At 42.7% G+C, this 24777-nt stretch overlaps 2 protein-coding genes across 3 annotated transcripts; both read right to left on the minus strand.

The window, feature by feature from the left end:
• Positions 1-21: 21 nt before the first annotated feature.
• On the minus strand, positions 22-13455 carry LOC133968272 (phosphatidylinositol 4,5-bisphosphate 3-kinase catalytic subunit alpha isoform). Its single transcript, XM_062404226.1, has 21 exons — positions 13130-13455; positions 11870-12285; positions 11398-11607; positions 10996-11246; positions 10413-10658; positions 10152-10237; positions 9942-10047; positions 9331-9483; positions 8898-9032; positions 8536-8660; positions 7456-7537; positions 7110-7274; positions 6870-6973; positions 6337-6508; positions 4935-5041; positions 4471-4592; positions 3997-4075; positions 3634-3804; positions 3408-3525; positions 3155-3306; positions 22-2969 (listed from the first exon to the last, which is right to left on the minus strand). Exons 2-21 carry the CDS (start codon positions 12219-12221, stop codon positions 2699-2701), a joined length of 3207 nt encoding a protein of 1068 aa, XP_062260210.1. The 5' UTR covers positions 12222-12285; positions 13130-13455; the 3' UTR covers positions 22-2698.
• Positions 13456-13772: 317 nt separating this feature from the next.
• LOC133968273 (calcium-activated potassium channel subunit beta-2-like) lies at positions 13773-20461 on the minus strand. Of its 2 annotated transcripts, XM_062404228.1 has the most exons (5): positions 16974-20461; positions 16441-16563; positions 16180-16350; positions 15723-15918; positions 13773-15479 (listed from the first exon to the last, which is right to left on the minus strand). In XM_062404228.1, the coding sequence occupies exons 2-5, from the start codon at positions 16497-16499 to the stop codon at positions 15195-15197; spliced, it is 711 nt and encodes a 236-aa protein (XP_062260212.1). In that variant the 5' UTR covers positions 16500-16563; positions 16974-20461; the 3' UTR covers positions 13773-15194. The 2 variants fall into 2 exon arrangements, with proteins under 2 accessions (XP_062260212.1, XP_062260211.1); XM_062404227.1 differs by having other exon boundaries at positions 16441-20460.
• Positions 20462-24777: the final 4316 nt, after the last annotated feature.

The following is a 24777-nucleotide window of genomic DNA, read 5'->3' on the forward strand; positions in this document are numbered from 1 at the left end:
GTACTGATTCAAGCCGTGTCGCACACTGTTTTTCATTTTTATTATGAAGCAGAAAACAAATTGAATTTCATTGTAAATAACATCATTTGATAGAAGTGTCAGACATTGTAATAAAATAACCTATTTAGATAGGGAGAAATGTATTTATTCAACAACACAATAAATGAATGCATACAGTTCATTATCAGACATGGTCATATGATGACTAAAACAAATATTTGAAGTTTTTTTTAATGAAATATACAGATGGACAGACAACTAACATCATTCCGGTTCTTTTTTTTAAAAAACATGCAGGGCAGCGTCTTCCTCCATATTGTTCTCACAGGGCAAGAGATCTCCACGGGACATGAGGGTCGCACTGGGTCAACTGCATCAAGTCCCCGTCCTTCATTCAACAATTCACCTCTGCTTTGTCATTCATATCGTTTCAACAACTCGAGGCCGTCTACTGGGTTTGCGTATGAGGATGGTGCATGTTATGCATGATTGCTTTTTTGGTTAGCAGTTACATATATGAGTTTGCTTTACATTTAAAAATACAAAAATATATTACCTCTGTAATTATTCAAGGAAAGCATTTGCACATGTAGTAGCAGGATCAGTATCTGTTACCTTCACCGTGACTTTGTTGTACCCCCACACAAGTAACAAGGTCATTTCTATACATGAAATTCAAGTAAACAACATCAGGTCAAACAAAAGGAAAAGTAGATATTAGAGGACCTCATGCATAATGAAGTGTGAGAAACAGAAAACATATAATGTGGAAGTATAAAGGGAAATCGCATCATTTAGTTTGTTCTTTCATAAAGAACAAGGGGACTAGTTTTCTTAAGTTCGGGTCCGGCCCACTGCTCTGTATCCCGTACAGAAGCACATGCATTTCGGTAGGATCGGTTTCCTGAGCATTTTTTCATATTTTTTTTTTTAACCAGGAAAAGAATTGAAAAGAAATTGACTTTCACACAAACTTGTGTCCAGGAAACCGCCCTGTTGGGTATCATTTGGTAAAGCTAGAACATTTACTGACCTCTTACATATGTGTCTGTGCGGCAAACAAAATTGCAAAGACTTTTCTTGCGCACATAAGGGCAACAATCATAGGAGAGAGTAGGGAAGAAGACACTTGGAAGGTTTAAATTAAAAAGAATTCACTTCGGTTACTTTTTTTTTGTTAACCTGGATGTCATGATCTGGGTCCGTATGGCAAATGTGAGCAGAGAGTCGTCTTAAATGATTTTTCTAAAAGAGTTCGAGGAGGCGGGAGCAAAGCTCAAAATCTTAATTATTTTACAGATGGCTTAGATTGGAGCTCCACGCGGAAACCTGGTAAGGAGAGGGCGAAGGCAGGGGCCTGAAACTGCATCTCATTGTTCTTTCTGTTGGGAAGAAGTAAGAGATACTGCTTTTCTTCCATGTACAGACTGTACAGAGGTCGGACACGCTCGCTTGTGTGAAGCCTCTCTGCCTGACTCTGACATCAAGTTATTTTTTCCCCCTCAGCATACAGTACATATAAAGATCACAACTTGCATAGTGTAACAGCACAGCACACAAAATGAATGTTATGCATCCTTCTCTCCTGCGTTTCTCACCTTCATCAGCTGAATAACTAAAGACCAAGTCCTGACGGGTGATACGTTCTGCAGTCACTCCATGTTCCAACATTTGGGCCTCAAGTCACCTGACACAGAATAATACTGATAGACAAAACAAAACAAATACTGCAGAGATCGGCGTGGTGAGTACACGAGACTTGGAATAGTACTGACTATTTTCTTTTACGATAAGACTGCGGAGTAGTGGGGGTTACATGTAGTACTTTGGCTCAGTAGAAAATAGACTCAAAAAGGAATATGTGCACCGAATGCAAAAAAAAATCTATGAATATTTTCTCTGTACAAAGGTCAGTTTTTTTCGTGGTGTCGGGATTTCTACACAGTGGACACGTCGTCTGAGGGCTACAAATAAGTCATGATTTCAGTTTCTGTGAAAGTGTTAAATGCTAGCTAAGTGTTCTCCACACTATCTCTCTCAGTCTTGTACTTATAGTGTTTCTTTTCTTTTCTTTTTTATTGTAAGGACTTTGTTTGGGCACTTGCCAGGCTTCATTCACAGCATCTCAGCTGTCCTGGCTTGTGTACGCAAACATCTCCCCCATCTTCATCCGGTCACGACAGGTAGTGGAAATCAACAGTGAGTTTATCCGTAGGAAAAAGCCTGCTGTGCTCATAGAGTACCAGTTCAAAATGTTCCTTTCTTAATGCTGATGGTTGTAGATGTATTGAAAGAAGTTTTTAAAGATATGAAAAATAAAAATTTGTCCCAAGTTCTGTTTGCATGAAGGAGGTCAATGTAGTCCAGGTCCATCACACTTTTAGTTCCTATGGAGAAGACAGATGAATATAACTCCACCCATGCCTTGTTGAGTTCATAGTGCAGGGAGAAGACATTCAGACACCTGAAGAAATAAGAGCAATTAGGCATCATGTCCCTGAAATTGGCCCTTTCGAGCTCCCTTAGTTTGTGGTGCACGGGCACATGATGTTTCAGAGTCAAATGCTGGCGGTAACATTAACCAGGCCTTGGTGGAGTTGAGCAAATGCTTATTTTTGCTTCTCCCTTCTCTTTTGGTTTTTAGTGTGCTGTTGTTGCCACAGTCCTTTACTCTTCCTCTCGTTGCGTTCTTGCCATTTTAGTTCATGGCATGCTGGCGGATAGTGTGAAAGATCCAGTCCATCTTGGTCGTCCAGCCGCCATGGTGAGCATCGTTCATCTGCTTCATGAAGTAGTCCAGGGCTTCCTGCTCGGTCTTGTCCAGGGCCAGGGTCTTCCTGATGTAGGCGATGTCATCGAATGACTGCAGCTCGGGCATCCCAGAGCCCAGCATCATAGAGAAGAGGTTGATGAAGAGGTTGGCGTGTTGTCGGATCGCCAGGTACGCTTTGTAACACATTTCCTGGAACCTGAGGGGCAGAAGGAAAACGTTACCCAAGGAGTGGAAGAAATAAACGTGGGGACAGAGAAAACAGACCAGTGGGGTCAAGTGGGCCACAGAGAGGAGATGGAAGCTCGATCTCAAGCCGTAAGAGTACTGCAACCTTTTTCTTTCATCCAAAGATAACAAACTCTTGTCCACTGCTGCCGTTACCTTTCGAACTCCCTCGTTTTGGTGCACTCTTGAGTTCCTTTGCTAATAACGATCAAGAAGTCCTGTGTAAGCACAAAAGGCACACGCTCCCTCTTGTACCCGAACTTCTTCTTTTTGTGGTCGAGGAAATGGCCAAAGTCTATGTGGAACAGCTGTGGAAGTAGAAGGAAAAACACAGAATTTAATTAAACACTTAACTGAAAGTATGTACTTGTATATATAACATAGAAAGAATGTCAAAAGTAATCTTTACCTGTCCATCATCTTTCACCATAATGTTGCTATTGTGTCTGTCTCCTATGCCCAGGATAAATGTGGCTACACAGTAGCCTGCACATGATCGTGTGAACAGATCTATGGCCTGGTCGTACCTGACAAATCAAACAAACGGAGAATACTTGTGTCTCAGAGAGGATCCAGTAACTGTGTGGTCACCTCTTCGTCCTACAGCTGTGTAAATCACTGTTTCTGCCACTCACATCTCTCCCTTGTTCTTATCCTTGAGCCACTGGTGCAGTGTGTGGCTGTTGAACTGCAGCGCCCCCTTTAGGCCTCCTTTACACTGGATCTGCATGATGGTGTGCGAGCTCCTCACCACCTCGATCAACCCCACGCAGTCGCCGATTGACAGGCAACCGTATGGCAGCATTCTGTGAACACAAGCACAGGAAACATCTAGAGAGGCAGGAAAAGAAAAATTATGGAGTCTAAATGAAATGACCTGAAGTGGCTGCCGGGATTTGCCGCTAATCTGCATTCAAGCATTGAGTGCAGAACATGAAAGGTCTGGCGCTGTTGAAGTGTACATTGTCGTTGATGTCACAGTGAAGTGATGAGCCTACCTGAGATCAAGGCCTTGGTTCTGCCAGATGTTCTCCATTATCTTAATGATCTGCAGCGTCAGCATGTCCTGCCTCAGATCTGCGAAGGCACAGGGAGACAAGGAGGTGAACGACAGTGAGGTGAGCACTAGCTCGTCTTTGATCAACCCCAGAGATGAATTATGGAGCAGAGCTGTCAATGTCAGTTTTGTCATACACGGTGCTGCAAAATGCACAAGCAGCTGAGAAAAAGGGTGATTCAGATAACATGACACGTTTTTCTCTGTATTCCCTGTAAAGAGCATAGATGAGCTTGTGTTTGTGTAACACGATATGCCCTGCAGGCTTCAACTGAAATTTGCCGCATGCTCAGCAAACAGATTGTCAAGTTGAGTTGTGTGTTCATGGGTGTGTGAGCGAGAGACAGAGACAAAGGGTGGACAAAGAGAGGTAGAGAATTAGAGAACAAGAGAAAAGCACAGAAACAAAACTCACCATCTCCATTTTTGAAGATAATTTCGTTGTTCTGGAAGAGCAGCTCCGACATCATATCTGGGTTTTCCCAGTTGAGCCACAGTGGTCGCTTGGCTGATGACATCATCCTGCATTCCTCCAGGCTGAAACACACACAAGCATGTTTAAAGAAGATGAGAAATGACAGAAGGGAAACACCAAGTCCTCAGCTGTTGTTCCTGTACTCTTGATTCCAGACTCAACTAAATATACTGTAAATTAGCTCGTCCCAACTGAGAGATGTGGACTGGTCCACAAAATTAAGGTTCTGCTTTGGAAAGCGATGAGTTCATTATGTTCCTAAATGTAATCATACACAAAAGGCCATTTCAATTACACCAAATAGTATTTAAATCCTGAAGGACAGAGAGGTACAAGCAACACCCTCAGAGGAAATAAGATCTTAATGCCAACCATTAGAGTTAGATAAGAATGTGCTGATGTACCGGAGGTTTCCGAGCTGATGAGCTGGATTCAGTGGGGAGGTGAAGCTTTGCAGTGCATCCATGTAATCCGGCCTTTTCATCTGCTCCACCAGAAACTTCATTTGAACCTTAGAAGAGATGAAACAACAGAATCAGTTAGTTTTTCCACCAGGACCACTGTCTAATTTTTTAGGCCAGTTTCCTAATGATGAAAAATAAATTGTCATCCTTTAAACTAATATAAACTATCTACAGTGTTTTCCATCCTTTCTGCATTGGTTTGCTCGGCCTCTCCCTTTTAGAGAGATCTGATTCTGTAAGAGAGAATGTAGCAGTTATTAATGCTGCTACTGCTGCCGAGCAGCTGGATGAGTGAGCCAGCCCGGTTAAGTTTCTGTTCCAGACTCTTGTCATCTCACACCAAGACTACTGCAACTCCCTTTACCTGTTAGTGCAATCCGAGCTCTGCAGCTCATCCAGAATGCAGCAGCTTGACTGGTCGTCAACTAGTGGCTGTCCGCATCCGCTTTTAAGACACTAGTACTTGCATACCGTGCTGCGAACAGATCAGGCCCATTCTATATCCAGGAGATGGTTAAACCTTACATCCCAGCCCGTCCACTACTCTCTGCACCGGCCAATCAACAAAATCTGTTTGCTGTCCTAACTCCCAAATGTGGGAAAAGCTCCCCATTGACATCAGGACAGCAGAAAGTCCTCACTCCTTCTACCGTAGGCTCTATTAGATCAGTTTGCTAGTTTGCGAGCTAACCAAGACCTCAGCTTAGACAATTAGCAAATTAGCAAATGGCTAAAACATTCTTGTAGCCTCCAGTTAAGTCTTTAATTAAAAATTACCTTCTGTGTTGTTTTTTAGCTTTTTCTGTATATCCAAAATAATTTTTTGGGATTCATATCATAATGTCAAGTAAAATCTTCAATAATTTAGAGTACACCAATTTGTTAAATTTTCATAATTAATGGTTTTCCTTGATTTATGAATAAAATAGTCCCTCTAGTTTTCTCCTCTGCATTAATTTTCTGTTGCTGTGTTTTACTTATCATGAGAATCTTGTAACAACGGAAACTGATGAAAATAATGTTTTGACTTTGCTTAATGTCTCGTACCAATAATTCACTTACCTAAATAAACCCCATCTGATTTATCCTTAACATAATTTAGGAGTAACTGCTTTTATTTATTATTTGTACCATTTTTTTCCCTATTACTGTAGGGATGAATCAAGTTTCATTCTGGTATGTTTGAAATATATTTTGCTGTAAGCAGACTGAAAGCACCTGTCGAAATGTATCCCTCTGCTATATATCGTAACATCTGTAAGGCCAGATAGTCCAGATGTTGTCAGGATTAAACTCAACGATTCAGTGGTTCACAATTAACAGGTAGTGGCTGTTAGATTACCTTCTGTGCCTCATCTTTTTTCTCCTGTTTGAGGAGGTCTGTGAGATTGATGAGTTTCTCCATGGCCTCCACCTGTCTGCTCAGGTGCTTCAGATACATGCCACACGCCCGGCAGTATGATTCCAGCAGCAGACCGAACCGCTGGCTCACTGTCTTGTTGTGCATCTCTGACCTGTGAACATACCAGAACAATAATTAGATGTTGTTTGGTGCCCTGATGGAAAACATTACATGTTGCAGCTTAATACCCTTCACTTCACCCGCCCCTTCCAAACACTAGAGTGAACCTGTGGTAACCTTCAGTTATAACAAAATCTCAAAAAGTGTTTAGTTTGTCTATTCTGGACGACTGTAAAAAGCTACTACGATCATTTTATATTCAATTTCTGCCAATAGATCCCTTTCACCTAAATCTTAAACACTCAACCATTAAATTCAACAAATTTTGGCATCAGACTGTTAGGTTCCATATAAATGTTTACCAGTAAGGTCTCAAACAAACAGATACAACTTGTTTTTTTGTATTCACTCACTTTAAATGCCAGAAGAAGAAATGTCCTATCCTCTGATTGGTTAATGCTCTTTTCAGCAAGAAGCGTGCAAGTGGGTTATCAAGGTACTGCTCATACTTCAGAACCTGGAAACAGACACAGACAATAATTTACCATAAAAGCCACTACGAGAGAACATCACACGAAAACATTGAGAGTATTTTCTTAGAATAATTCAAACCTGCTGACTTTACAGTCGAGCCAAATAAAGATGCAACCCACCTGAACTAGCTGAATGAGGTACTGAGAAAGTTTGTCATCTGTTAGATATTTCTCAAGGCACTTCACGGCAAAATCTCTGATCATAGGATCGGGGAAGTTGCAATCTAGCAACTCCATCGCTTGTTCTGGCTTCATAGCAGGCCAGTCTTTCAGAAGGCAATACATCTATACAAAACAATAAAAAATATGGGCTGGTATAAATATACATAGATAAATAATGTTTGCATTTGTCATTATCAAACAGCTGTGTGGCATTGGTACAACAACCAAGTTAGACAGAGTATCTGTTATGGTACATGATGTCCTTCAAAATAAAGGTGTGTCAGCAGTAGAAACTTGAGCTCACCTGTGCAACCTCATCTCTGGAGTTCCATTTCACAGCCAAAAGGATCTTGGGAAGGATCTCTGGCATGTTGACACAGTCTTGTCTAGAATAAGTTTGGAGACAGAATTAGTCTCAACCCTAAACGCAGGGTTTCCCTTAAAGTTGGCTGTTTTAGTCAGGTTGGTTCAAGGTCCATTTCATTTTAAACCACAGAGTTAAAAACTCACAGTTTAAAACACAACACAGGTTGTTGTTTTCACAGTACAATCAGACATTAGCAAGAAGAAAAAAGCAAATGAATATGCTCACTGAGGATACAGGAAGTGAGAATGTCATGACGCAAGCTTTACATTTTTGTGAAGGATCGCCATAGAAAAGGAAATTGCTAAAACAGGACTTGCAGTGAATGGATTTGAAATGCTATTTAATCATCCTCCCATGGCTCTCTGACAAAGTAACAGTGTTTGGCTGCGTACCAAGATTTCTCTAGTCTGTCTGAAGACAGCTCACTGTCTCAGAGGCTACTAGTCAGCTAAATGAGTCACTGCAGCGAGACCACTCCTCTCTCACAGTCCTTAATCCACTCGCTAAATTATTTTTTCTGACCGCTAACATTTTTCACACTGCAGTCTTTTTGGGATCATCGTCTGTGACAGATGTAGTTCTTAGCTAAACTCCTGCAGGTCAAGCTCTATAAGGGGGGCTGTGTATGAGGGGGTAGAACAGACAAAGATTAAGTATAGAAAGACTCGAAATCACTCTATATCCTAGCAACATAATAAAGCAGAAATAACCCATAATGCAGTTCCGTAAAAAAAACACAGTTGTTCTCCATTCAAAAGAATACACGTTATGGTTTTACTTCATGGTCGATACAGTGTTTTATTTCTCCAGTGAATACTCAGTATAGTTTTTCTTTCATTCAGTTTAGGTGATGCACCCAAGTCTGATCATTGTAGGGAAAATCCTGCCCATACAATAGTGAAATTCATAAAATGTACTGATTTTCATAAGAGAGCGTTTATATCCAATCCTAACAAACCAATCATACAACTTAAAAAAAAAAAAAATCTCCATGATATACAACCATATATACATTACCTGTGCCTCCACAGAAAGTCTTTCTCCTGCTCTGTGATGTCAGACAGCGGGTCTCTGTTGCACACCTGCCGCATCTGCTCGTTGTCAGTGTCAGTCAGGGGGTTGTCACGCGCCAGTCTGTTACTCTATGAAACCATAGAACTCACTTTAATAATACACACAGAACCACATGGAGACAACGCTGAAGAGTGTCACATAAAACTTCACATGCGAATAAGACAGTGATTCGATGTCAACCTCTCTGATGTGATTGATTTATGTGGCAGCTGCTCAAGATTTAAAAAAAATATATTTCTTTATTTCGATGACTCAGATTAGTGAAGCAAAAACATTAAACAAACAACAAATGCTTGTTATCTTACCAAACCAGTGTGGCAGTAATTGAAGCCAAGCTCTCTGGATATATTCCAATTCGCATGTTCCTCAATGATGGTCATGTCGGGGAACTTGACGGGGCAACTGAAGTGGTCGAACTCTAGCTCAAGACAAGGGGTTTCCTGCGTGTTCAGAAAAAGGTGGTCAAAGGGTTTAATTCAAATCAAAGAATTGTGCCTGGATCAATGACTTATTAATTAAGTAGAATTAGAAGCTTGGTTGCTTTAATCTAGGCAGCCCAAATCCAGCTCTGTAACTCTATAGGTCGTCAAGCTCTATTCAAATTGGGGCATGAAGCTTGAAGGTCATAAGCAGACACAAGCATAATATATACACTTGTGTTTGTACCTCGCGCTAGCCGGAAGAAGTTAATGTTTTAAATCATGCCATTCCATGTATTTGATTGGGAATTATATTCACCTTGTTGGGGTTGGAGCCTGTGACGCCGATAGGGTTGAGCAGGTCTTCAAGGCCATGTGGAACAGGCCATAGGTTGAGAGCCATCTTTCCTGCTACTAGTGTGTGGGTGTAGTCAAACAGGTTGATGTTGCCCCAGGCAAGAGGACAGTGCTCCTACAGGAAAATAGCAGCAGGATGATGCATATGAAGATGATTAAACAGTCAACAGCTCAGGGCTATGAAGAAGGAAGGCGCAGTGCAGCTCGCAGGGAAGTTGTATATATTCCACTTCTCCATTCACTGACCGTTTTAACTCTTCTGACTCACTAAATAAACAGAAATCCAAATGACAACACTGCATCAAAGCATAGTAGAATCTTTAAGTGACAGTTGATGTTCTAATTCCTGATTAGATTTTCATGAAATAACATGCTGGTAGTAATAAAATCATATTAAAATCTGTTATTTGGGATACGAATTGGCTTTTTAGGTATGAAGGAAAACAGAAAATGATGCATGTTATCTACCATTAGTGTTTAGTATGACACACTGCTGACACTATATCTAAGCTGTATTAACATACATATACATACAAGTTATATACAACTTCAATGTAGAGTTTCACTGCTAACCTCTTTGGCTCCCTTCCTCCCTTTCACAGAGCAGATGGAGAGGCAGAGTCTGGCGGCACGGGGGATGTCTGGAATGTACATGTCGTAGTTCAGCCACTCATTCCACCTGTAATAAACAAGGAAACGAACATTAGCATAATCAATCTTGTTTCTGATGGAAAGCGGAGAGAAATTCCAGAGAATAAAACACTACTCCTCATTGTGCATTACCTGGGGTTCGAACAGGGCACCCGCTGGGTGTTGACATTGTCACACAGCTGCTCTCCACCATGGTATATCCCAGTCCTGACGTAGATCTAGAGCAGGCACAAGAACAACAGATTATATACTAAGCCCCTGAGTGATAACAGTATCTTTCACAGGATGAAGTACAGGAGATGTTAAGATTTTGTTTTAATCAATGCAGAAAAAAGCAGAGAATCTTTAAGGAAAGTCAGATGAAGTAGTGACAGCACCACACTGCATTTGTACCTTGTCAATGTCTCTGATGTTGACGTTGACATAAGTGGCACACAGTATCCTGATCCTCAGTGTTCCACTGATAGTCCACAGAGCCTTGGTGGCTGTTTCCCCATTCATGTAGGGCGTTGCTGTGGATATTCGCCTCGCATACGACGGCATTGTGAAGTTGTCGATGGGCAACTGGGAATACAGGCTGTCTTTTGCCATTAGCATCAGGTTGGGCATCCGTCCAAGCATGATACAGCTGCGCACATACTGTTGAGCACAGTCAAATTGACATTTTGAAGCAATTCTTGCTGTTTGACATTTCGAAGCCATTCAAACTCCTAGGTTTATTAACATCTGAATTACTGAATTTTACAATGCCAACTCTGCAATAACAGACATACAGCACTTTGTACTTAACATACCATGATATGTATGGTCTATTCTTGAATCAGGACATTATACAGGCAGCATATATTTTTGTAAATTGCATTTCATGTCATGAATGTCAAGCCCCATTTGGACTAGATGATAATTTGACGTGCGGTAGATCTCTTCCCCCTTTAAGTTCAATAGCATCAGATAAGCTTTGATTAAATTAGATTACCTTGTACTGACTCAGAGGATATTTCTCCAGTAAGTACTCGTCACAGCCACACACTTTGAGGATGTATTTTCCCTGATACTCCTGCACACACATCTTTAACTGCTCCTGGGAGAGCAGCATGCTGCGTGTCTTCTTACGGATGGCTTCCGCAATCACCTGCTCCGGCACATAGTCATGGTTGATCTTGAGGGTGTACTTCTGTTTGTCATTGCTGGGGGACACAATAACCCAAATGACAACGATGATTTGACCTGAGGGAAAGAAAATAAAAAGAAATATTTTATAATTTTATCCACACACCAAGGGAAAGTGCTAAGAGAGAAATGTGAATGTTTATAAAATATATTGTGTTGTCGTTGCAGGGAAGATTTGCTTCCAAGTGGCTGTAGTAAGATGTCTTACCTTTATCTAGTTTGTTATAGATGTGCCGGGGAAGTTCTACTGAGGATTCTACATTGGGAGGGTACACATATAAAGCTCTACTGTGGGGTCCGTTACTGTCTCTGAGGTCCACGGCATCTTTGCAAACATTTAAAATGTTTCTTCTGAAGTCCTGCACCTCCGGATCTTTCACCAAATCAAACTCACATATAGGCATTCCAATAGCAAAACCTATGAGGGAACAAGTGAATAATAAAAGTGAGTTGCGAGTCCTTTAACCTCAAAAAGATTTGAGGTGCATTTTTCATGTCACGTCAAATAATACGTTGCATTTCATAACACAATATATGTTGTGACCAGATTAACCCAATGGTATTATGTTAATCCTCCTCACTCTGTGTCATAACATTGCCAAGGACAACAGCTATTACAGTATATTACTGTATGCTGCAGCATATTGTTTTGTAACTACATAAGATGTCAAGAAACATACCTATCTCTCGGTTGAGAATTTTCTCTTCCCTGTTGCCCACTGGCTCAATAACTTTGAGGAAGGCCTGGAAGAGTCTGAGATCGCACAACCTCCTGGTCTCATCGTAAAACTCCTCCCGCTCTGCCTCCTGGGTGACACTGACAAAGATGTAGGAGCTCTCCTCCTGCAGCAGATGGTACAGAGGGTACTTCCTGGCCTCTTTGAAAAGCTCATGCTTGACTGTGATGAGTGTGGCCTCCCGAAGGCACTCCAATGTGAGAATCATGCCATTTGGCAGAAGGCAGTCGACTAGGATGCTGGGGGGCATCAAGTGCATCCCCCATAGTTCTCCTGAGGATGGCCTTGGAGGCATGGTTGTGCCAGCAAATCTGCTCTTTTCAGAGGCTGGTAATTATCAGATGAGTGATGCCAGCTAACTGTGAGAGAGAAGAAAACTGAATTATATAACAACTTCTGACCTGTGGACAGACCTAATACAGACGCTTGTGGTTAGGATCTGACTTCAGAGATGGTGTAAATGTACGAGAGCAGAATATACAAATTTTAAAAGTTAACTCCTGAGGGTTTTTTAAAGGTATTATGAGCTCCCAAACGTCTTCTATAATGTAGTTACATTACATACATTACATTACAGCAGCATTAGGGTTACATAGTACTAAAACTGGGTTTTTGTTTTTAATGTGCTCACCACACTGTACACAGCTACTATGTGGAGATATTAACACAGACAATAGCAACACGCAAATAACTTAACACAACTTGCAACCAATGGAGACGTCCCACTGTTAATTACATTATTATGACGTTAGCATCAAGGCTAATGATAACACAGCTTGTCAATGCAAACTTTAGCTCTAGTGAATTTAAGCTAACAGTGGTGTCAGATGAAAAGCATTTGAAAAGCCATGTAAACAAACGTGTTAGCAAACCCACACACAGTTCAGTGTGGCTAACGCTGCTAAGGTTCAGCTTTCAGCCCGAGCTTGACAGTCGCATCAACTGGTTCAAAGTGTAACGCTGCTGCTGCTGTGTTTTGTTTCTCTGCTAGCTAGCTCACCGTGCTAGCCAGGTTCCCTGAGCAGATCAATGTCATTTTAAAATATGAAAAACATCCGCTCAGGCACAAGCTAATGTGACGTTACCACAATAAAACGGGTGCGATCCCACCGCTTGTTGTGAACCTGTGAAACTCGTTTGGTTGAAAGTAAAAGCAAACACACAACACAACATGAGGGGAGTAAAAAACAAATATTAGGCTACCTGTGTCAGACGGCTATCACCACCCGGTTAGCCGCGGCTAGCTCTGGAAGACCCATTCGTGCCCGCTCTGGAAGTCTCACCCAGCGGTGCTAGCTCTCCAGCCGCACTTCATCCAAACAATGCTACCGAGGGCCCGGGACAGTCCCGCTTCACTGGGAGAAAAAGACGCCCCTAGCATCCGGTGAAGTGGCCACTATGCTGCAGTGGAATAAATGTATAATGCTTCATAATGCTCTTCGTCGTGCTGTCCCGAAAACACACACACTAGCAGTTTGGCAGCGAGCTAGCTCCGCGCAGCAAGGCTAGCAGCAGCTTGGGGATTGCTAGCAGGCTCCTCATCAGCAGCACGCACCGCCCCCACACACACGCACACGCACACTCTCTCTCGCAGTGTCATGAGGTGAGACTGGGGGATTCACGGGAAGCGGGTCTGACTCTGTCGAGATTCCAGCGAAGAGCACATGAGAGAAACAGTGGCTGATCTGTTTTTTTCTGCAAACCGGTCACAATGTGGAGCCCGAAGCTAATCCCCCCTGCAGCGTGTGCGTGTTTCTCCTGCGGGAGGAAACGTGGAGTGAAGACGTGGAGCTGGTAGATGCAGATCTCTGGTTACAACACGGTGTGTTTATAACTGGGTTGATCAATTACACTATGTTGCATATCACTGGAATTCAAGCCATGGGATTGAGCTCCTGATAGAGGAGCACTTTGTTTCTTTATTACATGATGATCATTTATTACAGCTGCAGAGCCACGTGTGTGTGTGTGCGCTTGCGCGTGACCACTGCACCATCATTACAATGCATTAAGCTGCTGTTCTCATTAATAGGATTATTGTTCATGTGAAGCAAGAGTGAACTTCTCGACCCCATGTATGTGGAAACATAATTATTAATTAATTATACTTTTCTTCAGATGTATCATTTTATTCTATTTCATTTATGTTCTGTTTTTTTTATTTATTGAATTTATTGCTTAGCTATTTGCTTTCTCTGAGTTTCACTTCAATCTTCTCTTTTTTATTTACGGTACTTACTCCTCCTATAGCATTTTATCTTTATTTCACCTTCATCATTTTCACATTTAATAAAATATTTTATTATTTTACCCTTTTCTCTTTGACATCTCTTTTAGCCTTTTATTATGTTATCTTTATTCTTTTCACATCTTCGTTAGCATTTTATTATTTACTGAAACATTTTCACATCTATTTTAGCAATTTATTTCCATCTTTATTGTTTTCACCTCTTTATTTGGCCTTTTAATTATTTCAGATTCATTCATTTCATATCTCTTTTGTTATTTTATTTACGACAGCATCTTGCTGTGGATGTGTCTTTGTCTTGCTTTTATTCTGCACAGCTCTTTGTGTTACATTGTATGCATTAAAGGTGCTATTCAAATATTTCAGAGGTCTGGCACAATTTTATTTCATCGCTATTCGTGTATACACAAAAATAGGTAAAAGGCCTACTTCGTACCGGTCAGTAGTCATAATTGGTCATCGTGGTGGTGGTGAGTATAAAATAAGAATATGTTATTGTTTCAGAAAACTATTTTGATTCCAAATCACCATAGACAAGTTCTCAAAGTTGTACAAAGTTGCGTAACATCAAAAGCTGGAACACATAAGACATTTTTTAGGAAAGACAGGGCAGTGTTTTACAATGTCTGATTTTTGGTATTATCATATAAGTGTTGGCAATATATAAAGTAGTATAATACACGGGATTTAAAATGACTGCTAGAATAAACTTCCGCGTAAACAAGTAACCACAGGGCATTTTATAATCCTCTAACACAATTCAAAACCCAGTCCTAGTTTTCCCTGTGCAGGAGCCAGCTACACTTCTGACAGTTTCCGCCTCGGAACATTCACTCCACTTTTATAAACAGTCACATCCTCAGGCTGCAGTGAATCTTCATCTGTTCCACATGTCTCAGCTGACGGGGAAAGTTTGCTAGGGGTCACAGCAAGGTTGTTTGGTTCCAACCATCCTTGTCATGTCAAGTGTCCGTCATCAAAACCACCATATGATTGGCTTTCGCAGCCGCCCAATGTATTTCACCTCTTGATCTTCCCTATCTCTTCACAGAGTCTGGAGAGGTACTGTGTGAGCTTCACCATCACGATGATGAGGACCCCCCCTGTCATCATGCAGGAGGGCCAGAGCAGCGAGTGGAGCAAGACTCTGTGGTCGTACAGCCGGGTCAGGAGGACGGCCTCCTGCTGCTCGGAGGGGTCGTAGTAACAGGGGACCTGCTGGTTGACCTTCAGGCGCTCGGAGATATTCATTATCATGGTGTGCATGGCCCAGCTGTCCCTCTGGCATCTGGGCACATAGAAACACTGCAAGGACAGGATGGAGGCACACAGAGGTTATTTAGAGGGCAAGGATTTTTGTATATTTCACAACACCGACTACATTTTCTTTTAGCTTGACCAGGAAAAAAATTACAAAATCCTATCTGCTAACATTTTCTGCACTGGGAGCAGAGTGCATCTATAATCAGGCCAACATCTGACAGCCGCCTGCCAACATTTGAAACGGTTCAGTAATTCCTTGTATTTTCCCTCTGGCACAGTACTCACTTCAGAGCTGGCGTCCTGGGTCTCTTCATTGTGAGATAAACGGCTGACACGGCCCGTGTTATTGACGCTCACGTAGACCTGCAGACAGGGGTATTTGGAGACTCTCCAGCAGTCTGACCCACAGTTGTAGGAACAGTTCATGTCTGCTGTGACCGTGGAGTTGCGAACAACACACACACCCTCCTCTGTCCACACACTGTGTTGACATTTAAATGAAGATTCAATTTAATGCAAAACAGGGCAAGCATTTCGAGGGGTCTGTTGGTGTGAAATCGACTCGGTTTGGGGTGTAAATTGTCCCAGGAAAAATCTGGTTTAATAAAAAGTATTTCTTTTTTGCAATTTTCAGCTTGAGAGAGCATTCACTCAGTTTTTCAAACGGCACGTGTGTTGAATAAAACATGTTTCTGTCAGGAGGTTAACTCCTACGTAAGGTGTTTGAATAAAGGGCCTGTACCTGTCTGCATAGGAGCGTAATGTGGTGATCCCCAGGACAAAGTACATCATGACAGATGAGAGGATCATTCCCAGACCCAGGAGCATGGCCCGATCTTCACCAGGCTTTAGAGCTGTCACTGTCTTCTTTTTGTCTAATAAATCTACCCCTCGCAGTTTCTGGTAGATTGAGCTGATGATGGAAAATGACAAATCACATGAAAATCCAACCTCTGTTTTTTTTAGTGGATGTTCAGGCCTGGAACTGTATAAACCTTGTTACCTCCTCTCATTTCCTCTCACCGCGCCTCTTGTATTTTTGGCCCCTGCCACAAAGAACATCTTTCCAGATGATCTACGTCCTCCTGTGTTCGCCGAGGCCGAACGGAAAGATTGTTGAAAAGACCTGTGAAGAATCACAGCCTATTTTATATTTAGCTGTGATGCAGCATAGTCGGGAAAACACCTTCACCAGCAGGATCATGAACAGAGCAGAAAGACTAAGCCACCGGTCGCAAAACAAACTTGCAATGAAAGAGAAACACGCATTGTACCGTACCTTTGGTGCATGTTTGCTCTGAAAATCAGGGGTTTTAAAAAATAAGTCCAGTTTTGTACGAAACAAATAAGAATCCCGACAACCCTGCAAAACGAGCAGTGCCTGAATATGGGAGTGTTATGCTGGGCTGGGACCGGAAGTACCCCAGGTAAACATCACGTTTTGAACACAATGCATCTCCACAAAAGGGTAAACAAGACGGCTGATGATAGGTGTTAATGCTGATGAGGCGCTCCGTGAAAAAAAAAAAAACTTACCTGCTGTATCCTGTACACTTCAGCTGTCAACACAAAGTCATTGGCTCCTCTCTTGACACAACAACAACACCTTGCATGTGCCTCCTCCTGCTCCCTGCAGCTCCTATAGCATTTGCAGAAAACACAGTATTCAGCGCTGCACATGAGGCTTTCAGCCCCATAAACCACATTCGCCTTGATTCAGAGGCAAAAGAATGGGCGGACGAGACATTATGAGTTATTAGTTTTGGGTCTGCCGAGCGTTAGCATCAAGGTGAGGGTCAATGCAAACCCACTCATGAAATTGCCAGGTATTTATTCACAAACAGGATTTATGCGCGGTCATTTGCTCACATCAAATCTGTGTTGTCATGGCCCTGTCTAAATCAATAGTGAGCTGCATCATGACCCAGAGGAAGTAGCAATGCATCAAGTAGGAGTCAACAATCAAGTCACATTATTTATTTACTCTCCTTCAGAGGCAGAATAGTCATTATGGATTGGATTAGGTTTTATATTGCTGGGTACTTTTGTAGCCTCTAACATTTTCGCTTTTGCAGAGGATAACAACCCGACCACAGGGAGCAGCAAAGCTCGAAAACAAGCCAACAAGTTCCTTTTAGATGAGTAATTTCCTTATTGTATTACATTCCCAGCTGCGTTGGGGAAATGTTGCTGAGAGACAACCCCAGTGTGACATGACACATCTGAAAGAGCCCGCAAAAGTTTCCCCGAAACATTCCATGCGAGGTTGCATGCTGCGTGTTTGCACAACAAACAGTTTTACACTTACAAGTATATTTTTTCTGCTTGCGTAATTACAACCTCCCAACGTTTCTCCTCTGTAAAGGCACGCTGACCATTGGCCCTCTACTGCCTCAAGTTCCACTCATAACTGTATTCATTTCAGCTAAACATGGAGACGCACACTGTCAGAAATGTCACCTCACCCCTTGCAATACAGTCCAGCAAAAAAAAAGTGCCAGGTGACTTCCTACCTAATAACTTATAAGGAATAACTGGTGTCCTTAATGACATGTTGGACAGGCCGTCTCACTCGGGTTTAGAGCTTGACCTTGCATAGCCTTCTGTGTCAGCTACAGGGAAGGAAACATGAAATATACCATGAAATATATAGTGTTCAAAATTAAACATATTGTCCATATATCAGATTACTTTACATGGAAACACTTTTTTAGCTTGATCATTTTCTCATTTATTAACACTGACAGAGATTACAAACATTTTCACATGGTAATAAAATAGCATAGTTACTCCTAAGATAATCAGACACGTGAATCTGAAATGATTAAAGTGAAATGGCTAAAAAATGGCTAGAAACAGCATCATAGCAATAAGGTGAAGAAGGGGACCTGAACGACAGCCACCGACTGAAAAGTAGATTTATAAAAAAAACTGTAGATTTAAAATAAATCCTCATATCTCTGCCTATTAAAAAAGCTACTGAGTCTGCAGTGCAGGGGGACAGTCTGAGGAGCTGCTTCAGCTCGCAGCTCTAGTGTGAAACTGCTTATCCTAGCAGGAACGCATTGTTCACATTTCCCTTTTATCAGTTTAATGAAGTACATATCCTGAGCCGATGGCCGATGGGATCAGCTGACCTCACTGTATAATATTTACGGGTGTGTCCTTGGTCCGTGTTTCTTCCATCTGCCCCTCCCACATCTTGTGACACTGAAGGCCTGACTGAATGAGGAACAAACCTAAACGGCACGTGGTAGACAGATACTAACACAAACTACAAAGAAAGACAAAAACACAGCAAAGACAAATAAAAAGTTAAACTAACAAACATTTTGGGGGAAACTCCAAACTGGATATAATTAGAAATATTTATGCCCTAAACATATTTGATTTTTTCATCGAGATACATGAATTATTCTCTGAGAAATCAAACATTTACAAGAAAGTAAGAGAAAAAAAATGGTTTTGCCCCATGTAATGGTTTCTCCCCTGTCTCAGCCTGCAATCTTTCACCGGGTTTCATGGTGATACATCAAGTAGTTTTTGTGTAATCCTACTTAATATCAGACAAACATAACCTCCTTGACAGATGTAAATAGAAATGACACAACACAGCTACAAAGAGACAAAAAAACAACTACAAAAAGACTCAAAACAACAACAAAAAGAGCAAAAAGAAAACAAAGGGACACACAACAGCCATGTTTTGTGTTGTTTTGTGTCTATTTTCTGTTGGCTGACACAGATTTTTATGTGTCTGTGCCTCATAATTCACCCAATTGTTTTTTACTTTCTGTGGATTTTATTGAGCTCGTATTACCATATAGAGGCTTGTACAACATACAAACCTGAGACGTGAGGACTCGGAGGTTTACTGCTGCACATTTTGCTTTAGTACATGTGTACTCTGCACGCACGCTAAGCAGCAGGTTGGAATTTAAAGTCTGACCTGCTATCATCGCGCTTTCTCATGACGAATGACTCAGGATGTATTTTTTGCCACGTCCTTCCAGTGATAAGTGCTTCGCTGTCAGGTGTCCAATGCACTGTTCGGTGCCTTAAAAAAAAAAAGTTGCACGCACCACTGAGACAGCACCTAAGCAGCAAACAGTTACCTGAGGAGCACACACTGGCAACTTAGTGATGTGAGCAAAGGATAGCCTACTAATCTACTCGTCTACGGTTTATTGTATATACATTTATTATTACTATTTAACTGTGGAGTGCGTGTTAATTGTGATTCATCCAGGACCTCAAGAAGAAAATCTGCATCCAATCAGTCATAAAATCCATAAACCTTCTAAATACATATCAGATGGATGAGACATGTGGACATCTTTAGTATCATTGCTATGGGCTGTGGGTCAACCCTCTATTGGGAGCTGGAACATCTTGAGACACATGGTGCTGTGTGTGTTCAGTCTCCCGGTTTCTACTTCTACCTGAAAATGATCCCCTTCTATGAACATTCAAATAACAATAAGCCCCGGCTCCTGTGTGTGCTGGGTTACGATAGTGGTGGTAATATGTCCAATCTGTGAGCTCTTACCTGTTGTCGCTGGGTTGTTATGATAATCCAGACACTGGGCTACAACTGTCAGCAGTGACTCTCCAGCATGGTGTGGGCTCCGAGGGACATCAGCTGTGACCTCTTATTTAAACTCTTACCCCAAGTGGACAAGATGCCTGGCATACCTGTGTGGGTAATATGAGTTCCCTGCACAATGCTGGTCTGGTTAAAATGGTCCCGCACAATGAATCTCAACTGTACTGTGGCGCTGAAGGGGCACCGCTGGGGGCCCGTCGCTATGATTATTGCAGACACTTCCACGAAGGAATTCAGGGGCAGTTATTTCAAACACATCCGCCTTTCAGTGCTACACATGTAGAGTATGTATAGGCAACTTCAAAGTGAAACACTGAGACAAGAACACCTACGACCACTAGGTGTCTCTGCAACCTCAGATACAGGAGAAAGAGTGGGCTAAGGAGATTCCTCTTTGAGTCCTCTTTGTCTGATTTACCAGCAACTGAACAGATGAAATGTGAAACTATGTTAGTGTCAGGTTGTTTGTTATAGATCTATATAATTACATATTTATAATGAATGTTTAACACACAGCTTCCTTATATACCCAAAAGGATGCACATTTACAAAGACAAAGAAATGATCTGTGTTGTCAGTAAAACAGTTAAAGATAATTGTAGTTATTTATGTCTGTATTTCATTTTGTTTCACGCTATAAGCACATCATTAATCAATATGGACGTTTTTGAAATAAATCATGCTTTTTATATTTGTTTTACAAACGTATTCTTCCCTTCAGCACATTATACCTAATTTATAAGCTATCTTAAGATGTATAGACTGTATTATTGTATATTATATATAGGTGTGTTTATGCATCATTTTATATTCCAATTAAGTGACTTCAAAAATGTGACCTCCCAGTCTCAAACAAAGATTAACCAACTATTTTATCCCTTTATATTTATTGTTTTAGTATGTATATATTTCTAACATTGGAATATCATACAGAACAATCTAGAGCTCAAATCACCTTTAATTATTAAGGCAATTTATCGTTTCAATCTCTTCTTATTTTACCTAAAAAAGTTATTATTTTAGTTTTTTTTATTTGTTTCTATTGATTCATTTGCTTTAGATTACATTTTATTAAATTGTACTGTTTCTAATTTTTGTTTTCAATGTGTCTTGGAATGTTTAGTTTATTCTCTGCAATTCACCATATTATAAATAAGGTCTGTAGTTCATAGAAAGGTTGAACGAATGAATGAGAATCCAAAGCATCTGACTAGTGATGACAGTGTTGTTCTGAACAGATGGAGGATTTCCCCTCGCAGTCTCCAGCTAGGAGCTGGTTTGTCCTTCACACCAGCACAGTCAGATCCTATTCTACTGGAATTGCTCACTTATTACCACTTTGTACCACTTTCTGTCTCCTCTAAGATACATCCAGTGATGGCAACAGTACAAAGAGTGCTGTATAAAATAAAATCCCGACAGCTGCTTCCTTACTCTTCAGCTCAGATGCCTTTCTGAGGTAATTATACCTTGGCCTTCAGCCTTGGAAAAAAATAGCACCCTTCTGCATACAGTATAGGACAGCATAGAAAATGTGCACAAATAGCACGATGAGGGAGAAAAAAAGACTCAAGGGCAGATGGAGAGGCATTCGCATGTATTTGAGGTTAGGCCTAAACATACCTGCAAAGACGTGCACGCTGTCTTCAAGTGCCACATTTGGACGTGAAACAACCCAGTAAGAGAGAGAGGGGATGAAAGACGATTCGGCTCCTTTGTCTCTCAGCAACTAAAAATAGCTCTTGCTGAGCAGGCAGAGGAGCAGAGCCGTAGTCCCTGCTCCTGCTCCCTTTTCCTCCTTTTTCTGTCGCTCGCTGCCTTTTCGCACGTAGAGCATCATGTTGAGGATGCACGTGAGGAAACTTTCACATCAGCTGTAGGATACGATTATTATCATCTTAGGTACAGGAAGTGTCAATGATATTTGTACAGTGGTTATTGGGGGTTTCGCCTGCAGTGCTGTTGTGTATCACTGAGCTGATGGATAAAAAGATTGAGCTTCTACTGTAGATATTTCTAATCAGTTTTTGCATCTTTATGATGGATGCTTTTATTGTGAAAAAAAAGCGTCCATGCAAATAAGGACAATACAATGCATCCCTTGTTAGAGTTTTGGTTGTGTGCATGTGCACTTGAACCCAAAGGTCCCAACCATTTGTTTATACCTCCAAGGAGTTTTCATTTTCACCCCTATTTGTTTGTTTGTTGGTTGGTTCCTAAAGAAGTTTTTACAAATACTACTGGATGTATTACAATGGTGGAAGAATGTGGAATGGGTCAGGGCAGAACCAATACATTTTGGTGTGGATCCGGATCAGGGGTGAATCTATGAATTTGTATCACTTTCGTAAACATTGGGAAAGAGGACGTTTTGGTGGCATTTTCACAAATTTCACATGATTCTTGGATCTGATGAAAAACTCTTGGCATGTTACGTAATAATGATATCTATAAGTGTGCGCAATTTGGAGCAGCCTGATTGAATTTGAGGACAGTGTCTTTCTAATTTAGAAAAGCACTGTCTTTGTATTTTAAAGACGAATAAATATACTGTTTTCCAGTTGACATCTATATCTTGACATCATCTCATCTCATCTCATTTTCGTCCGCTTATCCGGGGTCGGGTCGCGGGGGGAGCAGCTCAAGCAGGGGGCCCCAGATATCCCTTTCCCGGGCCACATTGACCAACTCTGACGGGGGGATCCAGAGGCGTTCCCAGGCCAGTGTTGAGATATAATCTCTCCACCTAGTCCTGGGTCTTTCCCGAGGTCTCCTCCCCACTGGACGTGCCTGAAACACCTCCAAAGGAAGGCGCCCAGTGGGCATCCTTACCAGATGCCCGAACCACCTCAGCTGACTCCTTTCTAAGTAAAGGAGCAGCGGCTCTAATCCGAGTTCCTCACGGATGGCTGAGCTTCTCACCCTATCCCTAAGGGAGACGCCAGCCACCCTTCTGAGAAAACTCATCTCGGCCGCTTGTACCCGCGATCTCGTCCTTTCGGTCATCACCCAGCCCTCATGACCATAGGTGAGGATAGGAACGAAGATCGACCGGTAGATCGAGAGCTTTGCCTTGCGGCTCAGCTCTCTTTTCGTTACAACGGTGCGGTAAAGCGAACGCAATACCGTCCCCGCTGCTCCGATTCTCCGGCCAATCTCACGCTCCATAGTACCCTCATTCGCGAACAAGACCCCAAGGTACTTGAACTCCTTCACTTGGGCTAAGGACTCATTTCCTACCCGGAGTAAGCAATCCATCGGTTTCCTGCTAAGAGTCATGGCCTCAGATTTAGCGATGCTGATCCTCATCCGAGCCGCTTCACACTCGGCCGCCAGCCGATCCAGTGAGTGCTGAAGGTCACAGGCCGATGATCCAATGAGGACCACGTCATCTGCAAAAAGCAGTGACGAGATCCTCAGACCACCGAACTGCAACCCCTCCCCACCACGACTACGCCTTGATATCCTGTGCATGTATATCACAAACAGGATTGGTGACAAGGCGCAGCCCTGGCGGAGTCCAGCATCCACTGAGAACGAAACTGACTGGCTGCCGAGGACGCGAACACAGCTCTCGCTTTGGGAGTACAGGGATTGGATGGCCCTGAGGAGAGACCCCCTTACCCCATACTCCCGCAGCACTTCCCACAGTTTCACCTGGGGGGCCCGGTCATACGCCTTCTCCAGATCCACAAAACACATGTAGACAGGATGGGCATACTCCCAGGCCCCCTCCAGGATCCTTGCGAGAGTGAAGAGCTGGTCCGTAGTTCCACGTCCGGGGCGAAAACCACATTGTTCCTCTTCAATCTGAGGTTCGACGATCGGCCGAACCCTCCTTTCCAGCACCTTGGAGTAGACTTTACCAGGGAGGCTGAGAAGTGTGATGCCCCGGTAATTGGCACACACTCTCTGGTCCCCCTTTTTGAACAGGGGAACCACCACCCCGGTTTGCCACTCCTTTGGCACTGTACCCGACTCCCACGCGATGTTGAATAGGCGTGTCAACCATGACAGCCCCTCAACACCCAGAGCCTTTAGCATTTCTGGCTGGATCTCATCAATCCCTGGGGCCTTGCCACTGCGGAGATGTTTGACCACCTCAGTGACCTCCACCAGGGAAATTGACGATCAAACACCATCAACCTCGAGCTCTTCCTCCAACATAGAGGGCGTGTTATTCGGATTCAGGAGTTCCTCAAAGTGTTCCTTCCAACGTCCGCCGACCTCCTCAGTTGAGGTCAACAGAGTCCCATCCTTACTGTACACAGCTTGGATGGTTCCCCGTTTCCCCCTCCTGAGGTGCCGGATAGTCTTCCAGAAACACTTGGTGCCGACCGAAAGTCCTTCTCCATGGCCTCTCCGAACTTCTCCCAAACCCGCTGCTTAGCCTCCGACACGGCAGCAGCTGCAGCCCTTCGGGCCTGTCGGTACCCTGCAACCGAGTCAGGAGTCCTCCAGGATATCATATCCCGGAAGGCCTCCTTCTTCAATCGGACGGCTTCCCTGACCACCGGTGTCCACCACGGTGTCCGAGGGTTATCGCCCCTTGAGGAGCCTAAGACCCTGAGGCCACAGCTAGCCGCCGCAGCTTCAGCAATGCAGGCTTTGAACACCGCCCACTCCGGCTCAATGCCCCCAACCTCCACAGGAATGCCAGAAAAACTCCGCCGGAGGTGTGAGTTGAAGATACCTAGGACGGGGGCCTCCTCCAGACGTTCCCAGTTCACCCGC

Source organism: Platichthys flesus, chromosome 14 (genome assembly GCF_949316205.1).
Source record: "Platichthys flesus chromosome 14, fPlaFle2.1, whole genome shotgun sequence".
Taxonomy (NCBI): domain Eukaryota; kingdom Metazoa; phylum Chordata; class Actinopteri; order Pleuronectiformes; family Pleuronectidae; genus Platichthys; species Platichthys flesus.

Bases quoted from the DNA above. Each gene is read 5' to 3' on its own strand.
- LOC133968273 (XM_062404228.1), bottom strand. From the start codon at position 16,499: ATGTTCTTTGTGGCAGGGGCCAAAAATACAAGAGGCGCGGTGAGAGGA. The intron at 16,351-16,440 runs GTAACAAGGTTT...TTCCATCATCAG, and splicing joins GTGAGAGGAAATGAGAGGAG to CTCAATCTACCAGAAACTGC. The intron at 15,480-15,722 runs GTGAGTACTGTG...CTGTCCTTGCAG, and splicing joins CCCAGGACGCCAGCTCTGAA to TGTTTCTATGTGCCCAGATG.
- LOC133968272 (XM_062404226.1), bottom strand. From the start codon at position 12,221: ATGCCTCCAAGGCCATCCTCAGGAGAACTATGGGGGATGCACTTGATG. The intron at 4,076-4,470 runs GTGAGTTTTGTT...GTGCCTTCGCAG, and splicing joins TATCTTCAAAAATGGAGATG to ATCTGAGGCAGGACATGCTG. The intron at 3,307-3,407 runs GTAAAGATTACT...CTACTTCCACAG, and splicing joins TGGTGAAAGATGATGGACAG to CTGTTCCACATAGACTTTGG.